At 47.9% G+C, this 22,455-nt stretch overlaps 1 protein-coding gene across 2 annotated transcripts in view; it reads left to right on the forward strand.

Annotated features, from left to right (window-relative positions):
• The window catches only part of DNAH10 (dynein axonemal heavy chain 10), a 132,636-nt gene that overhangs the window by 45,325 nt on the left and 64,856 nt on the right, over window positions 1–22,455 (forward strand). For both annotated transcript variants that reach the window (XM_040620022.1, XM_040620023.1), the window contains 13 exons: window positions 834–1,045; window positions 3,472–3,625; window positions 4,686–4,919; window positions 6,691–6,813; window positions 8,499–8,732; window positions 10,905–11,128; window positions 14,141–14,410; window positions 14,509–14,692; window positions 16,077–16,211; window positions 16,778–16,930; window positions 19,325–19,513; window positions 21,050–21,196; window positions 21,792–21,983. In XM_040620022.1, the coding sequence (XP_040475956.1) occupies window positions 834–1,045; window positions 3,472–3,625; window positions 4,686–4,919; window positions 6,691–6,813; window positions 8,499–8,732; window positions 10,905–11,128; window positions 14,141–14,410; window positions 14,509–14,692; window positions 16,077–16,211; window positions 16,778–16,930; window positions 19,325–19,513; window positions 21,050–21,196; window positions 21,792–21,983 (2,451 nt within the window). The remainder of the gene's footprint in view (window positions 1–833; window positions 1,046–3,471; window positions 3,626–4,685; window positions 4,920–6,690; window positions 6,814–8,498; window positions 8,733–10,904; window positions 11,129–14,140; window positions 14,411–14,508; window positions 14,693–16,076; window positions 16,212–16,777; window positions 16,931–19,324; window positions 19,514–21,049; window positions 21,197–21,791; window positions 21,984–22,455) is intronic.

A 22,455-nucleotide genomic window follows, 5' to 3' on the forward strand; every position in this document is an offset into this window, starting at 1 on the left:
GGGAAGAAAGGCACTTTAATGACGGACAGGCAATACATTTAGGTGTAGGGACTCCAAGAAGTACTTTTAGTTTCTTTCTGATTCATCTCATTAAATTTTTGCAAAGAAAAAATGAATCGTGAATGTCATCTCAAAATAATCTAAAAAGCTCTTTGAGGTTTAAATATCTTTTTAGAAGTCGAAGAAAAAAAATTGTAAATATGTCTTAATGTCATTTACATCTAAGTCAAAAAAGTTACTACATATTTCATCAATTAACACAGTTTTCTGTTAAATACGTTTCATGACTCGAAGCAACCCCATCGAGCCTCGATGTCACAGGTTACAAATGCAGATTATCCAAGATGGTACATTTTATGCAAGATAGTACTTTTTATGTTAAATCTCAGGAAATTCAACACAAAATGCTGATTATCTGTATGATAATTAGGCAGGATTACCCAAATCACAAATGTTTTGTAATTTTAGCTGCGTTTATTGGGAAAGAGAAGCACATTACAGCCCCACCTGAGAAATACGTGCTTTGAGAACGAAGTGGCTCCGTGATGTGAGAGGTGCCCGTTACTGATTCTGTACTCCTCACTTTTCTCCTGCGGGAAGGAGGACATAGGTTTGGATTCCACACATCCTCAAGAGACAGCGTCATTTTGGCGAGGCCTCAAAGAGCTGGAGTTGTTTTGTTTGTGTTTTGGAGCCTATCATCAAGACTTCCTTTTTGAATCTGAGGTTTTGGGGGTAGATGGGTGATACTGCTTGCGTGACCAAGGGTTGAGTCCTGGCTCCCGCCGGTCAAAGGGGCCTTGTTGATGGGACTATTTCTCACCTATTTCCAGGTCGCAAAAGAAGAATGGTCTCAGACCCTCTGGATCAACCTGAATGTTCAGTTCCTCCAGGAAGGAATCGAAGGTTTTCTCAAGTCCCTTAGAAAGCTACCCCGGCAGGTCCGAAACTTATCAGTGGCCTATCATTTAGAAGCAAAAATGAAGGCGTTCAAAGACTCGATTCCTTTACTTCTTGACTTGAAGCACGAAGCACTGAGAGACAGGTTTGTTCTGTCCTGTTAGCCATTGTGAAAGGGGCGGGGAGGAGCTTTAGTCTAAAATCCGTCCTTGCTTCGATCTGGTGGGAACAGCCCTGCAGACCTCGAAAGATACAGGTCATGTTTCTATGAAATTGTTTCCTTGTGGAGTTTCTAGATAACTACCAGCCACGAGGATTCTCCTATTTTTTTGTTTTGTTAAAAACAAACCCTGCCAGATGTAGATGGGCATTTGTGGTTGCTGCATTCAAACGGTTTAAAAAAAAAAATAGGGGGTCTAGGTCAGCGCCGTCCAGCAGAAATATGTGACCCAGATATTTAAAATGTTTCCATTAGCTGCTTTGGAAAAGTAAAAGAAAACAGGTAAAAATAATTTTAGTAACATATTTTAACTAACCTAATCTATACAAAACATTATTGTTTCAACATGCAATCACTATTAAACATTTCTCACAAGGTATTTTATGCTCTTCTTAAACAAAAATACATTGCAGTCGGCCTGTGTTTTCCACATACAGCATCTTTAATTTGGACGCGCCACACAGCGACAGGTGACTTGTGGCAGCCATACTGGATAGAGCAGGTGTCGATAGTCTTTCAATGGAACAGCCAGTCCTGGGGGTGGGATGGAGGAGATCCACTCCTCATTTGTCCCCGCGGGGACAGGAATTAGGAGGAGCTTTGGGAGTCACGCTCTCCCCGCCACGCTGCTCTCCTCCTCTGTCGTATCTCCCAGCAGCTGGGCAGAGAGTGGTGGAAAGGCATCAGACGACGTCACTCTGCTCAGCAAGGAAGCATTTTCTAGCTCAAGTGCCCTGTTTTGTGATGCCCTAATAACGCAGTGCTTCCCAAGCTTGGGTCACTTCTCACCACTTTTGTCATATCCCAGCCAAAATCATTTATACTGTGATTACTCGTTTTTCTTCCTATCAGCTTATTCTTTTTTTTTTTTTTACTTGAATGTGTTCTAAGAAGAAACCCACACCACCACCGTAAATGGGAAACCGAAAGCTTTTGCCATAAATAGAAAGCAATTATAATATTTTTAACATTTAGCTCAAAACTATTGGCTGTCGCTTAGTGGGAGGCCTACCCTGGACGAAGGGTGAATAACTGTGAGGAGGGGTTAAAGGCCCAGCAGCACCGAGCTGAGACTTTCTCTCGGGTGTAATCAAAGCAGTGGAGGGACACTGAAGAGGGAACCCCTTTCTCTCTGGCAACCCGATGTTATTCATGCTGTGATACCTGTCCCCCCCCCCCCCATACCCCGACCAGGGCTATGATACCCCTGCTTCACATCAGCTCCTGGCCGAGGTCTGGGAATAGAGGAGGACGAAGAGTAGATTCTCCTTTCTGACCATTTCTGGTTTGTGTGTGTGTGTGTGTGTGTGTGTGTGTGTGAATTTTTTTTAAAGATCTTGTTTGTTCATCTGAGTCATAGATGGAAAGCGGGTGTGTGAGCAGGGGGAGGGGCAGAGGGAGAGAATCTCAAGCAGACTCTCTGCTGAGCTCCGAGCCCGACAAGGGGCTCAATCCCACAACCCCGAGATCATGACCTGAGCCGAAATCAAGAACCAGATGCCCAACCACCGAGCCACCCAGGCACCCCCTTTTTGGGGTGGATTTTCACAATAAAGTCAGTGATTTGGTGCTTACTGCTTATACCCTGGGTACGCGGCATTCTGCTGGTGTAGCACCACGCTTAGCCCCTTTATTATCTTCATTCCATATAAGTGGAATCCTAAAAAAGGGCCAGCCCGCAGGCCAGATGTGAACCTTAAAAGAAGTCCGGGTTGGGTCAAGGGCCGAGCGGCTGGATGTGTCTGTGTGCACAGAGGCCCGTCGGACCCTCCCGTCTACAGCAGACCCCTTCTTACTGTCTCTGTGCTCTGCGGTTTTCTCGTAGCGCTCAAAGCAGTTGGTGATTGTTTAAGGTATAGACCTGTTGACTCGTGTCCTGGCCGTGCCCCTGAGTAGGTGGTGGGGTCCCCGCGGGCAGGAGCCTGGCCTTTGGTCGCGTGCACCTGCTGCAGCTAGCCCGCTGCCTGGAGCAGACGGAAGAGCATGATAAATCTTTACCAAATACGCGGCAGCTCACAGCTTACACCAGGGTCCCGAACAGGCCGAGGGAGCCGACAGAGGTGGCGATCCCTGGTCCCCCGACTACATGACAGAAGTAGGTTCCAGGAAAGTTAAACGCCACATGCTTTCTTAGATGGTCATGAAGACTAGCCATCTAAGACCATATCTTGCTAGAGGTGGTTCCCTGGGTTTGATTCCGGAAGCCAGTGGGATTTTTGGAAAACTTTGGAAATGTGATTCTAATGATGTCCTCACTTACAATGGGATTTGTCCTGTTATGTAAGCGGGAATAATTAAATTCATCACCAAATCCAGGAAGCATAAAGGTTTTAACGTGGATGCACTTTCAGGCATTGGAAAGAGCTGATGGAAAAAACGGGCGTGTTTTTTGAAATGACAGAGACGTTCACGTTGGAAAACATGTTTGCTATGGAACTTCACAAACACACGGATGTTCTCAACGAGATCGTAATGGCCGCTGTCAAGGAGATTGCCATTGAGAAAGTAAGACAGTGTTTAGTTACCAGCTGAGAAAAGAGAATTATTTTTAATTTCAGTATAGTTAACATGCAGTGTTATATTCATTTCAGAGAATTATTATTATTTTTGAAGATTTTATTTATTTGTTGGGGGGTGGCAGAGGGAGAGGGAGAAGCAGACTTCCTGCTAAGCAGAGAGCCAGACTCTATGCTCGATCCCAGGACCCTGAGATCATGACCTGAGCCAAAGGCAGATGCTTCACCGACTGAGCCACCCCGGTGCCCCTGGAGAATTATTTTAGAAAATGTTTGTTATAGTACTTGTATTTGAGTAATAAGGAATTGTTTGCTCTAGAAATAGAGTGCTGTTAAATTTTTTATTGTTCTAAATTATAGTTTTACTTCCAATGCATTTATTAAATGTATTTATTATATGTATCAATGGACGTTCATGGTAGAAAACTGAGAAAATAAATCACTTGTAATTCTACCACGTGAAGATAGTTCTTAGTAACATTTCCGTGTAAGTCCTTTAATACTTAAAAGTGTGTGGACACGTGCATGCACACAGATGTACACACAGTGACCAACCGGTGTAAATGCACATCCATGTATATACCCGCACACACATGCACACACGTGCACAAATGCACATGCCACATGTACACACGTATGCAGTACACACGCATTGTACACACGTAATACACATAAATATTGATACAACTGGTTTTTGAAAATACAATCATTAATAGGCATGTTACTTTGTAATCTGATTCCCTTGCGTAGCGGCAAGCATGGGCAGGATCCTGTAGGTGTGCAGGGAGGCGGACCAGTTAATTTAGACCCTGGTTCTGGTGCTGAGTGACCTGGCCAAGCTGCTTCACCGCTCTGAGCACCCGCTGGCATCTCTATAAAGCGTGGGTAGTAATCCTTACTTCGCTAGGGTGCTTTGAGGACGGAAGGCGGTCCTGTATGGACCGTGGTTACTGGGCATGGAGCCAGTGCTCGGTCAGTTGCTGTTGGGTTGGAGTTCTGTTTTTTTCAATGTCTGTGCCCAAACCTCTCGTTTTTATCTTCCTGACCAGGCGGTGAAGGAGATCCTGGACACGTGGGAAAATATGAAGTTTACTGTGGTCAAATATTTCAAAGGCACACAGGAGCGAGGCTACATCTTGGGGTCTGTTGACGAAATCATCCAGAGCCTTGACGACAACACCGTCAACCTGCAAAGCATCTCGGGAAGCAGATTTGTGGGGCCTTTTCTGCAGACTGTTCACAAATGGGAGAAAACGCTTTCTCTGATAGGGGAAGTCATTGAGGTGAGAGAAAAGCAGGAGACCACTTTTATGTGAGAATATTTTGTGCTCAGACCCTGATGACCCTCCCACGTACTTTTTCTGGCTTGATTTATTTTGGGGGTATGTGCGTGCATGAGTGAGAGAGTCCATCAGGTTTTATTTCAATGAATGTGTTGTTAACTTCCATGATTCTTAATTGGGTCTCTTTCATGCGTCCCTATTCTTGTCGAATACTGTCCTGTTCTTGTTGTCAGGATACGTTCACCTTCTTTACCACATAGAAGATTTTAAACAGATTTAAAGCCCTTTTCAGATTTCTCTGTATTTATTCCTTTCTCAGGCCGGAGTTTTCGTGTGTGTGTGTGTATGTATCCTTCGCGGTAGTGTTTTCCTCTGTGGGATCTACTTATTTTTAAAGCTGATCTTACATAAAATGTCTTTGCCTGTGCTGCCTTCCCTTTGTCCCCTGTTTCTGCAGTTTCTCCAGGTTAGCCTGTCATGTTGGACAGCACTGAACAAGGTCTTATATGATTAGGTGGCTGGGGGCTTTCTTCTTGTGGGGTATACTAGTCCAGACCTCTCTGAGCGACCCAGGCTCACCTTATCATTTTTGTAGGCTGCCTCTTTTCCCCTCCCCAGACCCCAGGCAAGTGCCTTGTTCCAGGGGCGCCTGGGTGGCTTAGTCGTTAAGTGTCTGTCTTCAGCTCAGGGCGTGATCCCGGCGTTCTGGGATCGAGCCCCACATCAGGCTCCTCCGCTGGGAGCCTGCTTCTTTCTCTCCCACTCCCCCTGCTTGTGTTCCCTCTCTCGCTGGCTGTCTCTGTCTCTGTCAAATAAATAAAATCTTAAAAAAAAATTGCCTTGTTCCAGGCCACACACTTGAGTTTTGGCTGGGGTGATACTGGCCCTGGCTCACTGGCTATGGAGGGGGTCCCGGCCCTCCCCCCTCTCAAGCATGGACTTTCTTCACTTGCTCGTTTTGGTCCATTACTGTTTGTTAGGTAGGATAGAGCACTCTTTTATTTTCCTTCATTATTTAAACATTAAAAAAAATGGATATGAAATTTACATAATGTAAAATTAATCATTTTATTTTTAAGAATTTATTTAGAGAGGAGGGGAGGGGCAGAGGGAGAGGGAGAATCTTCAAGCAGACTCCCCTCGGCACACAGAGCCTGACTCGGAGCTTGATCTCACCACCCTGAGCTGAAACCAAGAGTCAGACGCTTAACTGACTGAGCCACCCAGGCGCCCCTGTTTTGTTTTTTTTTTTTAAGATTTTATTTATTTATTTCACAGAGAGAGACAGCCAGCGAGAGAGGGAACACAAGCAGGGGGAGTGGGAGAGGAAGAAGCAGGCTCCTAGCGCAGAAGCCTGATGTGGGGCTCGATCCCAGAACGCCGGGATCACGCCCTGAGCTGAAGGCAGACGCTTAACCACTGCGCCACCCAGGCGCCCCTTTTTTTTTTTTTTTTTTTTTAAACAATCTGTCCTTTGTTCCTCTGGGTAACAGGGCCCTCACCCCTGCTTACAACCAGAAGATTCTTCCTTGTCCTGGGTGGTACGGAGAGTTTTCTTTTGCCTTTGTGTGAGACTTTGTATCTTAAAATATTTAGCTGTGTTCTCTCCATCATTCTTGTATACTTGGAAAGGAGGGCGTGCACTCACGCTGTCGTCTTGCCCGGGGAGACTTTTGACCTGAGCTGACGTGCATCTGTCCTGTGTTAGGGTGGGGCTTTGCCCTCCATACCTCGAGGTACCTGTGCTGACCTTAACGTCGTGCATTTCCAGATTTGGATGCTGGTTCAGAGAAAATGGATGTATCTTGAAAGCATTTTTATCGGTGGAGATATCAGGTCACAACTTCCCGATGAAGCGAAGAAGTTTGACAACATCGACAGGATATTTAAGAGGGCAAGTGCCTGGCTTCTGTTTTAGTCCTAAAAGGACAGCGACTCGAGATACGTTTACTTATGTTTCTATAAGTAGTATTTTGTGTATTAAGTAGCTTCTGTGTTTTTTTTAAGCTTATTTCTTTTTAAGTAATCTTTACACCCAACGTGGAGTTCAAACTCATGACCCTGAGATCAAGAGTTGCACGCTCTTCCAGCCGAGCCAGCCAGGCGCCCCTAATTCTGAATGTTTAAAATCATTACATATGACCTTCATTTGTTCCGTAAAAAATTGTTTGGTTTCAAGCCACTGGCACATGGCACTGCAGCTTTTTTATATTGATTTTTCATTATAAAAGTAATACTTAAAAAGCTTGGAAAATGTAGGAAGGTAGAAAAAAAATGTATCTTCCAGAGTTCCGTCACCTTGATGTGACCACTTTAGTATGACGTATATTTGTTTCGTTTTTTTTCCCTGTGCATATGGGTTTAAACACACAGCGATAACGATATTTTATATAATTTTCTCTCCCTAATTTTCTTTGAATATTATGAGAAAGGTATTTCATGTTATGACACTGAGAAAAGATTCTGACATCTTTGTAAAACGTTCCAGTGAGTGGCTCGACGTTGCTTTGGTTGATTGTTGTAACGAGACCTCTTGTTCCACAAGGAATTCTTTGCTTTCATCAATAATCCGCAGGCTTGTGCCTCCTGCCTTTTCCACATTTAGGATGAATATCTCATGAGAGACTGGTGGAAAGTAAATTGCCCGTGAAGGAGTATCGCCCATTTTAAAGTCCTTCTGGGAAAAGGTGGTGCCTGTCATCGCTGCCCCTCGCCATTAGTGGGGCGAGGGTCTTAACCCAGAGCCGCCTGGCCTCGAAGCCGGGGGGCCTTGCTGCTCGGCGGTGCTGCACGCTCTCCAGCTAGGAGGGGCCGGTTCGCATTTGGGTCTCCTTTATCCATTAGAGTTGATAATATTTCCTTAATCATTTGCATAAGCTTTTTTTCTAAAACTTAAAAAAAAATCACACAATGACTATTTATTATAGAAGAACTGAGGAACTATTTAAAAAACAACAACAAAAATATCTATATTCCCACACCCAAGATAACCATTTTGATGGGTCAGTATCTATCTTTCCAGAATTTATTCCTGTATAAACATGTAAATAAGTATTATACATAAATATTCCACAAAATAATATCATTCTTACCAATGTGATCCTTTAAAAAAATTTAATGTCTTTGGCATGTATTTTGATAAATAAACATGGAAACGATCACTTTCAGCCAACGATTGACCCGGTTTCCTATTGTTGGAGGTTGGGGATATTTCCCTCACCACCCCCTCCGTGTGCCACCGTGAAGAGTGCTGGAGGGACCGTCCCAGGACATCCATGTGGCCCAAAGTGGAGCTCGTGGCTTCATTCATTCTGCGAAGGGTGACTGAGGGCCTCGCACGTGCAGAAAGTGTTGTTGGCCCACGGGCACGTCAGTGAGCCAAAGGGATTAAAAATCCCTACCCCGACAGCTGACCTTCTAGTGGGAGGGCGGAAAACATTAACATCAGAAATAAGTAAATTATAGTATGCTAGGAGGTGCTAGGGACCCTCCTGCCACGTTGGCCCCCAAAAGGTTGTGGTTCGGGTACGTGTTTTGTGCTTCCCCTGGCCTGACGGCTCCCCTCTTGCCCTCGTCCAGATCATGGGCGAGACCTTAAAGGACCCCGTGATCAAGAGATGCTGCGAGGCCGCAAACCGCCTGGCCGACTTGCAGCACATCAGCGAGGGCCTCGAGAAATGCCAGAAGAGCTTAAACGACTACTTAGACTCCAAGAGAAACGCTTTCCCGAGGTTCTTCTTCATTTCCGATGATGAGCTGCTCAGCATCCTGGGGAACAGCGACCCACTCTGCGTCCAGGAGCACATGATCAAGGTGGGCCCCTGTGGTCCCGCGCGCCCCCACCCCCGGGAGCGGCTGCCACGCTCTGTCACGGGGCTTGGCACTGGGAAATACTGCCGGGCTTTTATCGGAAACATAAATCTGATGAAATCCACTTAGTCTGAAACTGTACAAAGATTCCACTGTTTGTTGCTCTTTTTCTAAAGTCCCAAACCGTTATTTTTTTGGAGGAATCCAGTAATACACAAAATCCAGTAATACACAAAGACTGATATAATAAGCAGAGGGTGATACAGGATGGTGCTTCAGCATGTGGACTCTGGAGCCAGATTGCCTGGGTTCAAATCTTGGCTCCGCACAGATTTGCTGTGTGATTTTTGGCAAGGTACTTAACCTCTCTGGGCATCGGTTTCTCCTTTTCTTTTTTTTCTTCTCTTTTCTTCTATCTTATTAATTTGAGAGAGAGCCAGCACACAGAGGGAGGAGAAGCAGACTGCCCACTGAGCAGAGAGCCTGGCATTGGGCTCCATTCCAGGACCCATGACCTGAGCTGAAGGCAGCCGCTTAACCGATTGAGCCCCCCAGGCGTGCCTTGGCATCGGGTTCTTATCTGTGAACGGGGATAACACCAGGAGTTACCTGCTTCCGCGGAGTTGTTATTAAGATTAAATGAGCTTGTATTTGTAAAGCACTTAGTGCTCGCCTTGTGACCTCAGCTAAGTAACGTTATCCACCGCCCAGAAATGACTAGTAACCAACCTCTTACCAGTTAATCCTATTTGCTTTCTCCCTCCGTCCCTCCCTCTCCCCCTTTCCTCTCTTTCCCTCTTTCTCTCTCTCTAAAACAAAGCTGTAAAGTTGCCACAGTCTTTGCCCCCTCTCCCTATCACGGCTCTCCCTCCCCTTTCGGGAGGCAGCCACGATCACGACTTGGCTGTGATTCCTTCCAGCTTTGCATACTTGGACATAAACGTATGTGCATCCGTGAACAATACTGACCGTCAGGAAACAACAGACAGTACCGTCTCTGGCGGTAGACGGCCAGAGCATGGCCCGAACGAATCTTCAATCCGTGGGTCAAAGCTCTATATTTAGGAGCAGCTGAGGGCTGGGGTCCCCAGCATAGGCAGGGTCAGTAGCTGGGCCGGATAATGCTTTGCTCTGTGGCTGTACACGTGTGTGTCGGGGCCGGGGGCCGTGCGTCCTGTGCGCCGTGGGACGCTCAGCAGCATCCCTGGCCTCTACCCACTAGAAACCAGGAGCATCGCTTTCCAGTTAAGACAACCAAAAATGTCTCCTGACATTGCCTAGCGCCCCCCCTGGGGGCAGAACCATTTGCAGTGTTGAATCTGTGTTGCAGAATAATTCCTTTATTCCAAATAAGCCAAGCATTTGGGATCAAGTACAGAACTCCATACTTTCCCTTTAGTTAATGCTGATTTCCTTCTTAAACTAAAATTCATGTCTTGGGTCGTATGTGCTCCTTTCTCAAAGGGGAGTTTTATATTTTGTTTCTGCTTTCATAAACAGATACTTGACTGTGTTAGAAAAGTGTGTGTTAGAAGTATTTCATTTACTGGTAGCCTCCTTTTGCAAACCTCTGGTTTTTATCCTTTAAAGCCTGTTGCCTTTCCCTTCTCTCTGACGTGCAGAGTGCCTTGTCTTATATCCTGGGTCCTAAACGACTCATTTTCCTTTTTAGCATTCTGATCAGTATCAGCGATGATGGGCAACAGACAGCGAGTGGTTTATGTGCGAGAGGCCTTTGTCACATGTTTGATTTGACCCTTCCAGCCTCATCTTGGAAGTGCCATAATTATGTCTATTCCGGGCCGAGAGAGGAGAAGCAGCTTGCCCCAGGTCACCCAGTTGGGGCATCGGGGGGTCCCAGCACACGTCTGTCGACCTCCTCAGCCCCGCAGTGTGGAATCACCAGGCCGTTCTGCGTCTCCTCTGTCTAGATACCTCTCTACGCCCGCGTATGCTCTAGAACCCCAAGTGTGGGCAGGGAGCGTGTCTTCTTTTCCTTTCTTTCTTTTTAACCCCGAACGGACCTTTGTACAGTGCGGGGTCGATGCAAGCACCCGGCGCGTGCCCCTGTTCGGGGCTTGCGTCCTGGTGGCTCCCACGTGTGACCGAGCGCTCGGCCCCTGGCGCTGCCACCCAGCGTCCGTGTCGCAGGGCGGATGTCCCACTGTATTGCAGATGTACGACAACATCGCTCTGCTAAGGTTTCACGACGGGGAGAATGGAGAGAAGCTGGTGTCTGCCATGATCTCCGCAGAAGGAGAAGTCATGGAGTTCCGCAAGATCGTCCGGGCCGAGGGGCGCGTGGAGGACTGGATGACGGCGGTGTTGAATGAAATGCGGAGGACCAACCGGCTGATCACCAAGGAGGCTATTTTTAGATACTGTGAGGACAAAAGCAGGTAGGGTCGCGACTGGGAACACGTGTCACGTTATCATATGAAGAGTCATAATGGATGGATTCATATTAAGGGCTTGGAGTAGATCAAGTGACATTCCCAATGAAGTTTTCTTTCCTTGCAATTATTAAGTTGGCCCTGTGCATTGTCTGTCTTTAAAGGATCCCCTAGTTCAGGACTTCTCAAAGGGTGGTGACATCTGGACCAGCTGCTTTAGGGCCCAGGGGGAGCTTGTTAGAAATGCAAATGCCTGGGCCTTCCCCCAAATCTCCCCCATCAGAAACTCGGGGGGTGGGGCCATCTGTGTATTTTATAAGCCCCCCCTGCCCCGGGGATTCTGAGCGAACCGGTGACCCAGCAGAATCCAGGTGTTCGGGAGCGTTAATCCGTGTATGGGTTAAGGAGTAAAGTCCTTTCTAAAATATTTAACGATTTCAATTACGCCTTGATTTTTGTGGCCCGAGAAGCGTCCAGGCGCCTCGCTAAGCTGAGCTGAGCCTGCTTCTCGCTGCGAGGAGGGCTGGCCTTAATGTGAGGTTGAGCGCAAAGTACACGAAGCATCTTTGGATAACGAGTTTTTTAGATTTAGGTGGGATTCCCGGGAATATATTCAGCGGGGCCTTTATGCACGCAGAAAACCCCCATTATGATTTTAAGAATGCTATCCCGTTAATTTTACACACTGAAGACATCTAGTTAAGTAACTTCCTAGAGAATAGCGTTATGCCTGTATGGTTATGATCCTTCTGTTTTTAGGTACTGTAAGAATGGGTTTATATCCTTATGTAATCAGGTACATACAGATCTGTTCAGGCGTGTGCTGGTAAACTGGATTTAGAGAGTTCGTCAATGCTCATGGTGTAAACACTCCCTCCACGGATCATTTCAAAGCTAAGTGGAGTAACGGTCAGTGGTTTGAACAGCAGCCTGCAAAATTCTGGAATATTTGACAACGAGCTCTCGTGAACTGGTAGGAAGTGGCTCTAGCACGTTATCAGTTATATTCGCTGATTGAACGAATATTTATTGGACTCCTGCTCCGAGCTAATCACTGTGCTAGGTGCTCTTACAGAGCTGAACTGGACAGATCACCAGCTCCGGAAGTAGTGATCACTGAGTATTTTGAAGTCTCCTTAATGCTCGCAGATCAGATGGATTTTACACCGATGTTGGTCTCAGCTACATCATCACTACCACTTTGCCAGGGCGTTGCTGTGTGTCACAGGGTGTGGTTGGTGGGAGATGGAGTAAAGGACGGCACCCCAAAGTGTCTGCGCCCACCCCTCTCCTCCCCAAATGCCCCTCCGCCTCACACTGGAGCTGTTGTTTCTAACGACAGGGGCGAGTAGTTAACATACTGGTTTGTTTGAACAGACATGTTTTGGCATCACTGAGAAGACAGGCTCAGGGGTATGCAGCCCCAGAAAGCAGTGTCCTGGGATTTGCCGAACACCGTCATGTTCCTCTTAGCTCTGCCCTGAGTTACTTTATTTTTTCTGGTCAAGTTTGCTTCTNGTGTGTAGGGATCGTAACTACAAATACTATTAAGGTTTTAGAGGTGCCAGACAACTTTAAAACAAGATGGCAAAGCCCAGTGTTTTCATTGTTTTAAATATTCTTTTAAATTTATTTTTCCATTCGTTGGATGTCATCATGGTAATGACTAGTAATTCACAGTCACTTTTCCTGGATTGGACCTTCTAGCTCTGGGTCCATTATTTTTAAAGTATGATTTAGAAAAAAAAAAAATTGCCCTAAATATATTTCAAGGCACTTACTAGTTTTGGAAATTAGTATCTCTGTAAGGGAGATCCAAGCAGCTAATAAACATATGAAAAGAGGAGAGCTGTTGTTAGTCATCGGGGATCCGCAAATTAGCGTAGAATGAGATACTATTTTTCTGCCATTCAGATTGGCAAAAAATCAAAATAGTGATAATACCTAGTGCTGAAGAGTATGTGGTGAGAAGGGCAGTGCTAGGCATTGTCAGTGGGGTAAGGATAGCTACAACCTTTAAAAGTAATTTGACCATTTTTATTAAAACAAACTACCCAAAGAGTGCACTGTACTTTGGCCTGGTTGTTTTGCTTTTGGGATTCTGTTCTGTAAGCCTGGAAGCAGCTCTGACTCGTCAGGTTAGACGTAGAACACGGTTGTCCACCTCAGCACTACTGATGTCTGGGGCCGGAGAATGCTCTGCTGTGGGAGACACCGGTGTCTCATAGGGTGGTTGGTACCATCTGCAGCCCCTGCCACCTGTCAGATGCCAGTAACACCCCACCCCCCCAAGTCGTGACAACGGAAAATGTCTCCAGACATCACCAGATGGTGTAGACGGATGTTTATTGCAGTCTTACTTGTGTTGGTGAAGGAACAGGAAGCACCCTGCCTAGACATCAGTAAGGTAATGTTTGAGTGCACTGCAGCACTCTCAAGCCCCGGAAAATCACGCAGCTTTTATAAAGATCGGGTGAGACTATATCTGCTGACCTGTAGGCTTGGCTCAGAATTCTGAAATGGGACAAGCGAGGTGCAGAGTACCCTGTATTGTCTGGTGCCATTTTTGGGGGAGCAGCTGCCACAGGCCGGCTCCCCATATGTGTGTATAACTTCGGACAGGTGTGCATGGGAGAGAAAAGAAGAGTGAGCAACCTGCAGGAGGCTATAACTAGGCAAAGGGGCGGGGTGGTCAGAGATGATTAAATTTTTTGTTGGAATTTAAAAATGTAGAAATTCTTATCATATGCCCATAATATTAAGTCCCTCTGCAAACCCGTCCAGGCGTATTTTAAAAGGGATCTAGCGTCTTTCTACTTCATCACCTCTAACTTTCTCGTGTGCACGTGGGGTTGGCCTGGTGTTTTCCTATCCAGCCGGAGGAGTTACGTCATTTACTTACCAGAGCCCTTACTCTGGCTCCCCCGTTCCAGACCAAAGAATTACATTCTTGTGGGGACTGTTATCCGGTGCCGGTCCCTGGGAAAAGGTCTCGAACAGGCGTGCTTCTTCCTTTAGAGTCGACTGGATGCTCCTGTACCAAGGGATGGTGGTGCTGGCCGCCTGCCAGGTGTGGTGGACCTGGGAGGTGGAGGATGTCTTCCACAAAGTACAGGAAGGGGAGAAGCAGGCCATGAAGGACTACGGCAAGAAAATGCACCAGCAGATCGATGAGTTGGTCACTCGGATCACCACGCCCTTGAGCAAGAACGACAGAAAGAAATACAACACGGTCCTCATCATCGACGTGCATGCCAGAGATATAGTCGATTCTTTCATAAGAGGCAGGTAGGGACCTCCGGGGGCCCCGGCGTGTCACAGTGCGTCCTCCACCAGGCTTGGCCCTGCTGTTTCTCCGGCCTCCTCTCCCTCCTCTCCCTTTCCAGCATTCTCGAGGCCCGGGAGTTTGAGTGGGAAAGTCAGCTGCGGTTCTACTGGGACCGGGAGCCGGACGAGCTGAACATCCGTCAGTGCACAGGCACCTTCAGCTATGGCTACGAGTACATGGGTCTGAACGGGAGGCTGGTCATCACGCCGCTCACCGACCGGATTTACCTGACCCTCACGCAGGTGATTGGCCACCTGCACCGCGCCGTAGGCAGCTGCCTGTAGTTATGGGTTGTTCTCGAAGCGTGATTGGGGCGACTGCAGACACCGTTCTGGGTTGACCCGTGTCCGTCCCTCCCAATTCATGTCCACTCGGAACCTCACAATGTGACCTTTGGAAATAGGGTCTTGGTCGATTTAATTAGGGAAGGATTGGGAACCTCCTGGATGAGGGCCCTAAATCCGATGACTGGTGTCCTTGTGAGAAGAGAAGAGGACACAGACATTTCCTCTTAAGATGTTAGAGGCAGGGATTGGAGTGAGGTGGCCACAAGCCAAGGAAAGCTTGCAGCCGCCAGAGCAAAGAACCCCAGAAGCTTTGGAGGGAGTGTGGCTCTGCCAACACCTCGATTTCAGACTCCTGGACTTTCGTGCTGGGAACAAATACATTTCTGTTGTTTTAAGCCCCCCCACATGGTGGTAATTTGCGAGAGCAGCCCCCCGAAACCAGTGCGATAGCAAAGGACATCACTGTTCAAAATCTATAAACAAGTTTGAACTTGGAACGTGACCTTCTAGCCACCTTTTGGGGTTGGGCTGCTGCCGGTTCAGGCAGCCCCTAAAACCACCCTCAGGTTTAATAATTTGCAGAAAGGGCTCACAGAACTCAGAAAAGCCATTGCAGTCCTAGTTGTGGTTTATTATAGCAAAAGGATACAGATTGAAACCGCAGTGGGAGATGGCCGGGGCCGGGGGCTGGGAGAGACCAGGCTGTGAGCTGCACTTCCCTGTCGCGGTGTCGTTGTGCAGACAGCATTCTGTCCTGCAGCAAGTCCGTGTGGCCGCGGGCGTGCTGCCACCCAGGGAAGCTCGCCAGGGATGTGTGGTGTCTAAGCTTTCAACTGGGGACTGGTCTTGAAGAGATGACTGACTGCTTGTCTGGCTGACTGTGGTTTCCAGCTCCTCCAGAAGTCAAGCTGATACCGTGTGGCCCAAAGTCACAGTTCTCAGGACACTCCACAGGCTTTGAGGTCAAATCCTAGAATTTGGAGACAAAGGGCCAGCCCTTTCCTTGGGGAGGACTAATCCTTCCCGGCACAGATGTACGTGTGTGCACGGGCCTCAACTCTGGGCACTATGGGGGCCTCGTCCTCAGGGTAGGCGCTCGTTCCCGCATGTCACTTAGTCCTTGGTACATTGGTCCCTACAACGTGACGTGGGAGCGGCCAGTAGAGGTCAATGGAAAAACACAGAAATGTGAAACACAGGGACTATCAGGAAAGGTGAGCGTGAATGTGTCCATTGGCACACGTATGTTGCACATATGTTGTCGCAGTGCTTTGGGAAATGGCACCTGTTTCCCCGTGTGAAGCAGACAACAGAGGTTTTGCGTTTGGCTCATCGACAGGCACTGTCCATGTATCTGGGAGGGGCCCCTGCTGGCCCGGCAGGTACTGGCAAGACCGAGACCACCAAGGATCTGGCCAAAGCCCTGGGCTTGCTCTGTGTTGTGACCAACTGCGGGGAAGGCATGGACTACAAGGTATGGGGAGAGCTGAGCGCGGGACGTGGGAGGAAGGCATTGCACCCCACACCCTTCCATGAAAAGCCATGGAGGCAGCTGGAAGACTAGAGCAGAAAAAATCTTTCGCCCTCAGTCTCAGAACATACACGTGTCTGCTTTGATAGCACGGGGAGCAAACGTCGGCCACGGGAACCCCGCAGAGCCGCTGGTGCAGAGGTAGAGTGAGGCGAGGGCCGCGGCCCCAGGGGGCGCCACTCTCCAGCTGTGGTTAGTCGTTACCGCTCTGGGGAAATGGACCCGGTGCTGCTAGATTTTCCAGTATTTCAAGAGAAGCCAGAACTCTGGAGTTTTCCATGAAAATCCTTAATTTGTAAAGTCCCGTGAATGGGAGAGCTGGCCCATGAGGGTCCTGGAAGTCTTGCCGGAAAGATCCATCAGTGGGGCGGCTGGCCGGCTGGCTCTCTGCCAGCCCGATGTGCACTGCTCTGATTTAGGTTATCTATCTGTAAAGGTATCGCATGCGATCTGAAAGATAAAAATTGCCTGTGTGCTTTTTTTTTTTCTTTTTCTCCCCTTCACACTAGGCCATCGGGAAGATTTTCTCTGGCCTCGCCCAGTGTGGGGCTTGGGGCTGCTTTGACGAGTTTAATCGAATCGACGCGTCTGTACTGTCAGTCATCTCCTCTCAGATTCAGACGATCCGAAACGCTCTGATCCATCAGCTCACCACGTTCCAGGTGCGTGTGAGTGTGCGGCCGCCGCGGTCACGTTCTCCAGGCTGCATGCCAGGTGGCTTTCGAAACATCAGATGAGGATTCGACAGATTTTCACTTTCAAATTGAGATGGTTGGGTTTCCCCCAAATTAGCAGCGTCTTTGAGAATTAGGGAATGCACTGTTCTGGAAAGTGGCCCGGATTGCGCTGTAGAAGTAGTGGTATGGACGGTAAGGCAGTGTTCTCCTGTGAGTGATGGGCGGGGCCCCCGTCAACGGAAAATATTCTTGGTCACTTGCCAAGTTTGAGGGAAAAAAAAGCAGGCTTTAAGTTTAATGGTCCATTCGATCAAAATGTCTTTCAATAGACATTATCACAGAAACACAAAATTTTGCCCTCCTACCTCGTCAAGTTAGGGGATTAAAACGAGCAGGATTTTTAAGGTTGTTATCAAAACGAAAAGGCAGATTTGAAAATTTTTGAGCATTCCCCGACCTCTGGCACCCAAGGATGTATGTGTAGACCAGAGTTAGTAAGTCTCTACTAAGTTACAGCTGATGAGGCTGCATCAGAGTTTGGAGAAACACGATCTTAGGACATAATTTAGATAGCCCGGAGGTGGGTTCTCTGACGAAAGGGTCCCCCTGGGATGCTAACATGCTCCGCTGCTCCCCCTATGACCCTGTGACCCCGTGTGCCCTGCGTTCTGTCAACCCCATGCCACTCACCTTGCAGACACACCAGGCTCTGTCACACCACACGTGTCCCTGTGTGCCTGAAATCGTCCTTCCTTTGTGCCTGAGAACTATATATCCTCCAAGGCCCTACAGAGCCTCGTGGAGAAGTTCAGAGCACAGGTTTGGCTTGGGCTGGTGAGGATTCCCTTGCAGGTACCTCCTGGCCCTGGTGTCCTCCTGCTTTGCTCCCAGACCTCAGTGCAGCTCACTGTCAAGAGATATGTAAACTCAATCCTGTTAAACATTTTCAGGATTCCCATGAAGGCTTTGGATGTATTTTCTTTTAATTGGCTCTTCCGAAATATTTTAGGGCTGAGCTTACTGCTCCTGAGGGAGGGAAATTTTTTTTTTTTTTAAGAATGAGTTTATTTAATTAGTTTCCCAGATAATTTTTTAAAAGATTTTATTTATTTATTTGACACAGAGAGCACAAGCAAGGGGAGCAGCAGAGGGAGAGGGAGAGGGAGTAGGCTCTCTGCTGAGCGGGGAGCCTGATGCGGGACTCGATCCCAGGACCCCGGGATCATGACCTGAGCCGAAGGCAGACGCTTCACCAACTGAGCCACCCAGGTGCCCCTGAAGGAGGGAAATTTAACCTGTAATGCATTCAGGTTTCCAGAAGCTGTGTTTTTAAGAGCAGGCCAGTCCATCGTCTCCAGAAGGCAGTCGGGGCCCCACATGTATATCAGGGAGTGGGTGAGGGTGGTCTCCGTGTGGGCTTGGGATACAGGATAGTGGCCTCCTTCCTCGGGGAGCCGTAGCTACCTGCTGGGCGGCCCTCTTGTCACCGAGGCAGTGTGTGCCTCGTAAAAATACAGTTTTCTATCTTTGTCTATCTCGTGGACCAGTGAAAGAAAGAAAATAGTGAAATCTTAGAGACAAAAGTTGAGACAGGTGACACTGGACCATAGGCTAAAGAAACTCAGAATATAGGGGCGTCTGGGTGGCTCAGTAGGTTAGACCACTGCTTTCGGCTCAGGTCATGATCCTAGGGTCCTGGGATCGAGCCCTGCCTTGGGCTCCCTGCTCAGCGGGGAGTCTGCTTCTCCCTCTGCCCCTCCCCACCGCTCACGTGCGTGCTCTCTCTCTCTCAAATAAAATATCTTAAAAAAAAAACCCTCAAAATATAGAGATTTCTGTAGTTTGTTGGTCCCTGAGGCATGTGGAGGAACAGAGGCTGGTTTCTGGAAGGATGCTGGGGTGGGTTTCTGTGCAGGCGGCGGGACGGGGGTGGAGTTGGAATGGGGGTTGAGACAAGCAGCATGAGTGATAATCCACTTTGCGCGGAGCTGCGGGCTGGGTGCTGAGCACAGAGCGATCACCTCATGCAGGCGCCACAACCTTGCAGAAAAGGAAACAGACTCAGGTTAGGGAACCTGTTGGGGCTGACACAGCACCTCTCATCACCCCCAGGCTGCACTCGTCCCAGCATCAGCCCCTTCTCGCGTGTGCAGACCCTGGATTCAGATCAGAGTCGGGTCATGGGGTGGGAGAGCAAGGCTTGCTGCCTAGAACACTCGGTCATAAGCGTGAGGACTCCACGTTTAATGCCGGGAAACGGAGTCAAAGTGTGGCCTCCGCCTTAGACCCATGAAGACAGGCAGCCCCATGACTCTCCCAGCCCCCTTGGTGGGGGGCCTGCTGGCCTCGTAACCCCCTTTATTTCCCGTCCTCCTCCAGTTTGAAGGGCAGGAGATCTCCCTGGACTCGAGAATGGGCATCTTCATCACCATGAACCCAGGCTACGCGGGCCGCACGGAGCTGCCCGAGTCGGTGAAGGCCCTCTTCAGGCCCGTGGTGGTGATCGTGCCCGACCTGCAGCAGATCTGCGAGATCATGCTCTTCTCGGAGGGCTTCCTCTGGGCCAAGGTGAGGCCTCGTTAGTGCCCCGCCCGGCCATCCCAGATCTCTGCCCTGGCTCCGCTCTCCTCTCCGACGGGCATTTGGCAGTTTGCATTGTGTGTGGCTTAAAATTTTTTTTGCTTTGTCTGTCTCTTCCTCCTTCCTCTTTTTAAAATTGTAAATCTCATTTCTGAGTAATTTAACTCACAAGAAGTGGCAACAATAGTATAGAGTTCCTCGTGCCCCTCCCCCAGCTTCCCCCAGTGATGACATCTTACACCCCCCCCCAAGGCAGGTTGTCAGAATGACGAGGGCACAGTGCTATTAGCCCAGGTACAAGCTTTATCTGGATTCCATCGGGTTTCTTTCATTCATTCATTCATTCATTCATTCATTCATATTCTCTCTCTCTTTCTCTCATGGAGAGTTCTAGAACATTCTGTCGCATGTGTGGTGTAACCAGAGCCACAGTCAGGATAGAGAACTGGGCCATCACCACAAAGAAAGTCCTCCCTGTCATCCCCTGGTAGCACACCCTCCACCCGGCCCTCACTCCTGGCAACCACCTGCCATTCTCTGTTGTGACAGTCGGTCACATGGAATCATACGTATATAACCCTCTTTGATGGGCTTCTTTCACTTAGCCTCATACCGTGAGAATATGTGGCTTTGAAACACACACACACCCTATCTCCTTTATCACCTTTTAAAATATGTATAAAAAAGTATGCACCTGTATTTTCCCAGGAGGTTCTGAAAAATGTACAAAATAGGGAATACTTTCAACACAGGGTTGTGAGGTTTCTTTTCTGTAATTTTTTTTTTAAAAGGCTCTTCCTGCTCGCATGTTGTCCAGATTTTGAACAGGAGTATTGGGATTTCGGTTCTTAGTCCCCACACCCTCCCTAGGGAGCAGCAGGCTTTGAGTCCTCGTAATAGCCTACACCAGTGGCTACATCAGTCATCTATGAGTGGCTGACTCATCTTGAAAAACGAGTTACAGGAGAAGTTTTTTTTTTTTTTTTGAAAGATTTTATTTATTTATTTATTAGCAAGAGAGAGCAAGCGCACGTGCAAGCATGAGTTGTGAGGGAAGTGCAGAGGAAGAGATTCTCTGCTGAGCAGGGAACCTGACGTGGGCCTTGATCCTTGGACCCTGATGTCATGACCTGAGCTGAAGGCAGACGCTTCACCGACTGAGCCACCCAGGCGCCCCCAGGAGAAGATTTAATAATATGTTCAGGTCCAAATAAACAGAAAACACATCTTCAGAGCATGATTGCTAGAGTTGGACGGGTTCTATTCTTTAAGCCAGTGAAGATCTTCCTCAGCTTTCAAAGACAGTCCTCAGAGTTTGGTAAGACTGACCTTCTTTGAAATTAGTTCCTCATTTGTCATCGTTGAAAACGAAGGCCCCATGCTGGTGTTGCTCTTGGAGGCAAGGTCGGCTTGCTCATAGAGTGGTTCCGTCTGAACACTGTGTCCACTTTCTTTGTAGAATGATGTCTTGCTGCTTTCAGGTCATTTTCTTTCTTTGCTTTTCATTGTCTTTGATCACAAAAGACCCTGGCCAAAAAGATGACCGTCCTTTATAAGCTGGCCCGGGAGCAACTCTCCAAGCAACATCATTATGATTTTGGACTGAGAGCCCTGAAGTCCGTGTTGGTAATGGCCGGAGAGCTGAAGAGAGGCTCTCCTGATCTTAGAGAGGTAGGGAACCGTGCACGCAGGCGTCTTCCGGGGCTTCGTCGGGTTCACGTGCACCAAACAAACGCTGGGATGAGATGATGGGCTGCAGTATGGCCCCCATTGGAAAGTTTTAGTCTTCGCTGTTACTTCATTTGGTTGCTGACCTTAATTAGGTCGCTTATTTATTATTATTATTATTATTATTATTATTATTACTATTATATATTTTTTTCTAATTTGACTAATGACCATAGATCAAGTTGAAGGTCTTCACAGCACCAAAGTTTCTGATGCCTCAGTGGTAATAGTCAGTCCATCATTGCAGGATGGTGAGATGGAGGGGTGGGGATAAACCTCATTCTCAAGAAGACATGAGCATAAGTTTTGGGTTTTTCCTGCTTTGCAATAAAAGGACAGGACTTACTCCAAAGCAGACTCTTCAGCCAGGGCTGCTCTGTGGGCAGAGATGCCCACGTTTCTCTAGAGACTATACTTGCAATGCTGTATGTCTTATATTTTATATGAAATTTCATTGTATATTTCATAAGAGGATTTCCAGACTAGTCCCTGGGTCCTGTGGAAATATCTTTGAAGATGTCTGTTCCGTCCCGTCCAGGATGTGGTGCTGATGAGGGCCCTTCGAGACATGAATCTGCCCAAGTTCGTATTTGAGGACGTCCCTCTTTTCCTTGGTTTGATTTCCGACCTGTTTCCCGGACTAGACTGCCCGCGCGTCCGCTACCCTGATTTTAACGACGCTGTGGAGCAGGTGCTGGCGGAGAACGGCTACATCGTCTTACCTGTCCAGGTACGGTGGTGTGCAAATGAGCCCACAGGCTTCGTGTGGGCCCCTTCCTTGAAAAAAATTAAATGTGGTAAAACACACCTAACATTTACCATCTTAACCATTTTTCCCTGCCTTTTTTTTTTTTTATTGCGGTAAAGTACACATAACAGATATTTCCATCTTACCCATTTTTTGGACAGCTTAGCGGTGTTATGTTCATATTGCTGTGAGACAGATCCCAGAGCTTTTCCATCTTGCAAAACTGACACTCTGTCCCCATTAACCAACAACTCCCCATCCCGCTCCCCAGCTCCTGGCACCCACCTGACAACCCCCCTTCTGCTTTCTGTCTCTATGAATCTGACTCCTCTGGGGACCTCATGTAAGTGGCATCTTGCAGCATTTGTCCTTTTGTGCCTGGCTTACTTCGCTCAGCGTGTTTTCGTGGCTCAGCCATGCTGGGGCCGGTGTCCGGATCACCTTTTAAGGCCGA

This window comes from Ursus maritimus, unplaced genomic scaffold, assembly GCF_017311325.1.
Source record: "Ursus maritimus isolate PB19 unplaced genomic scaffold, ASM1731132v1 scaffold_33, whole genome shotgun sequence".
Classification (NCBI taxonomy): Eukaryota; Metazoa; Chordata; class Mammalia; order Carnivora; family Ursidae; genus Ursus; species Ursus maritimus.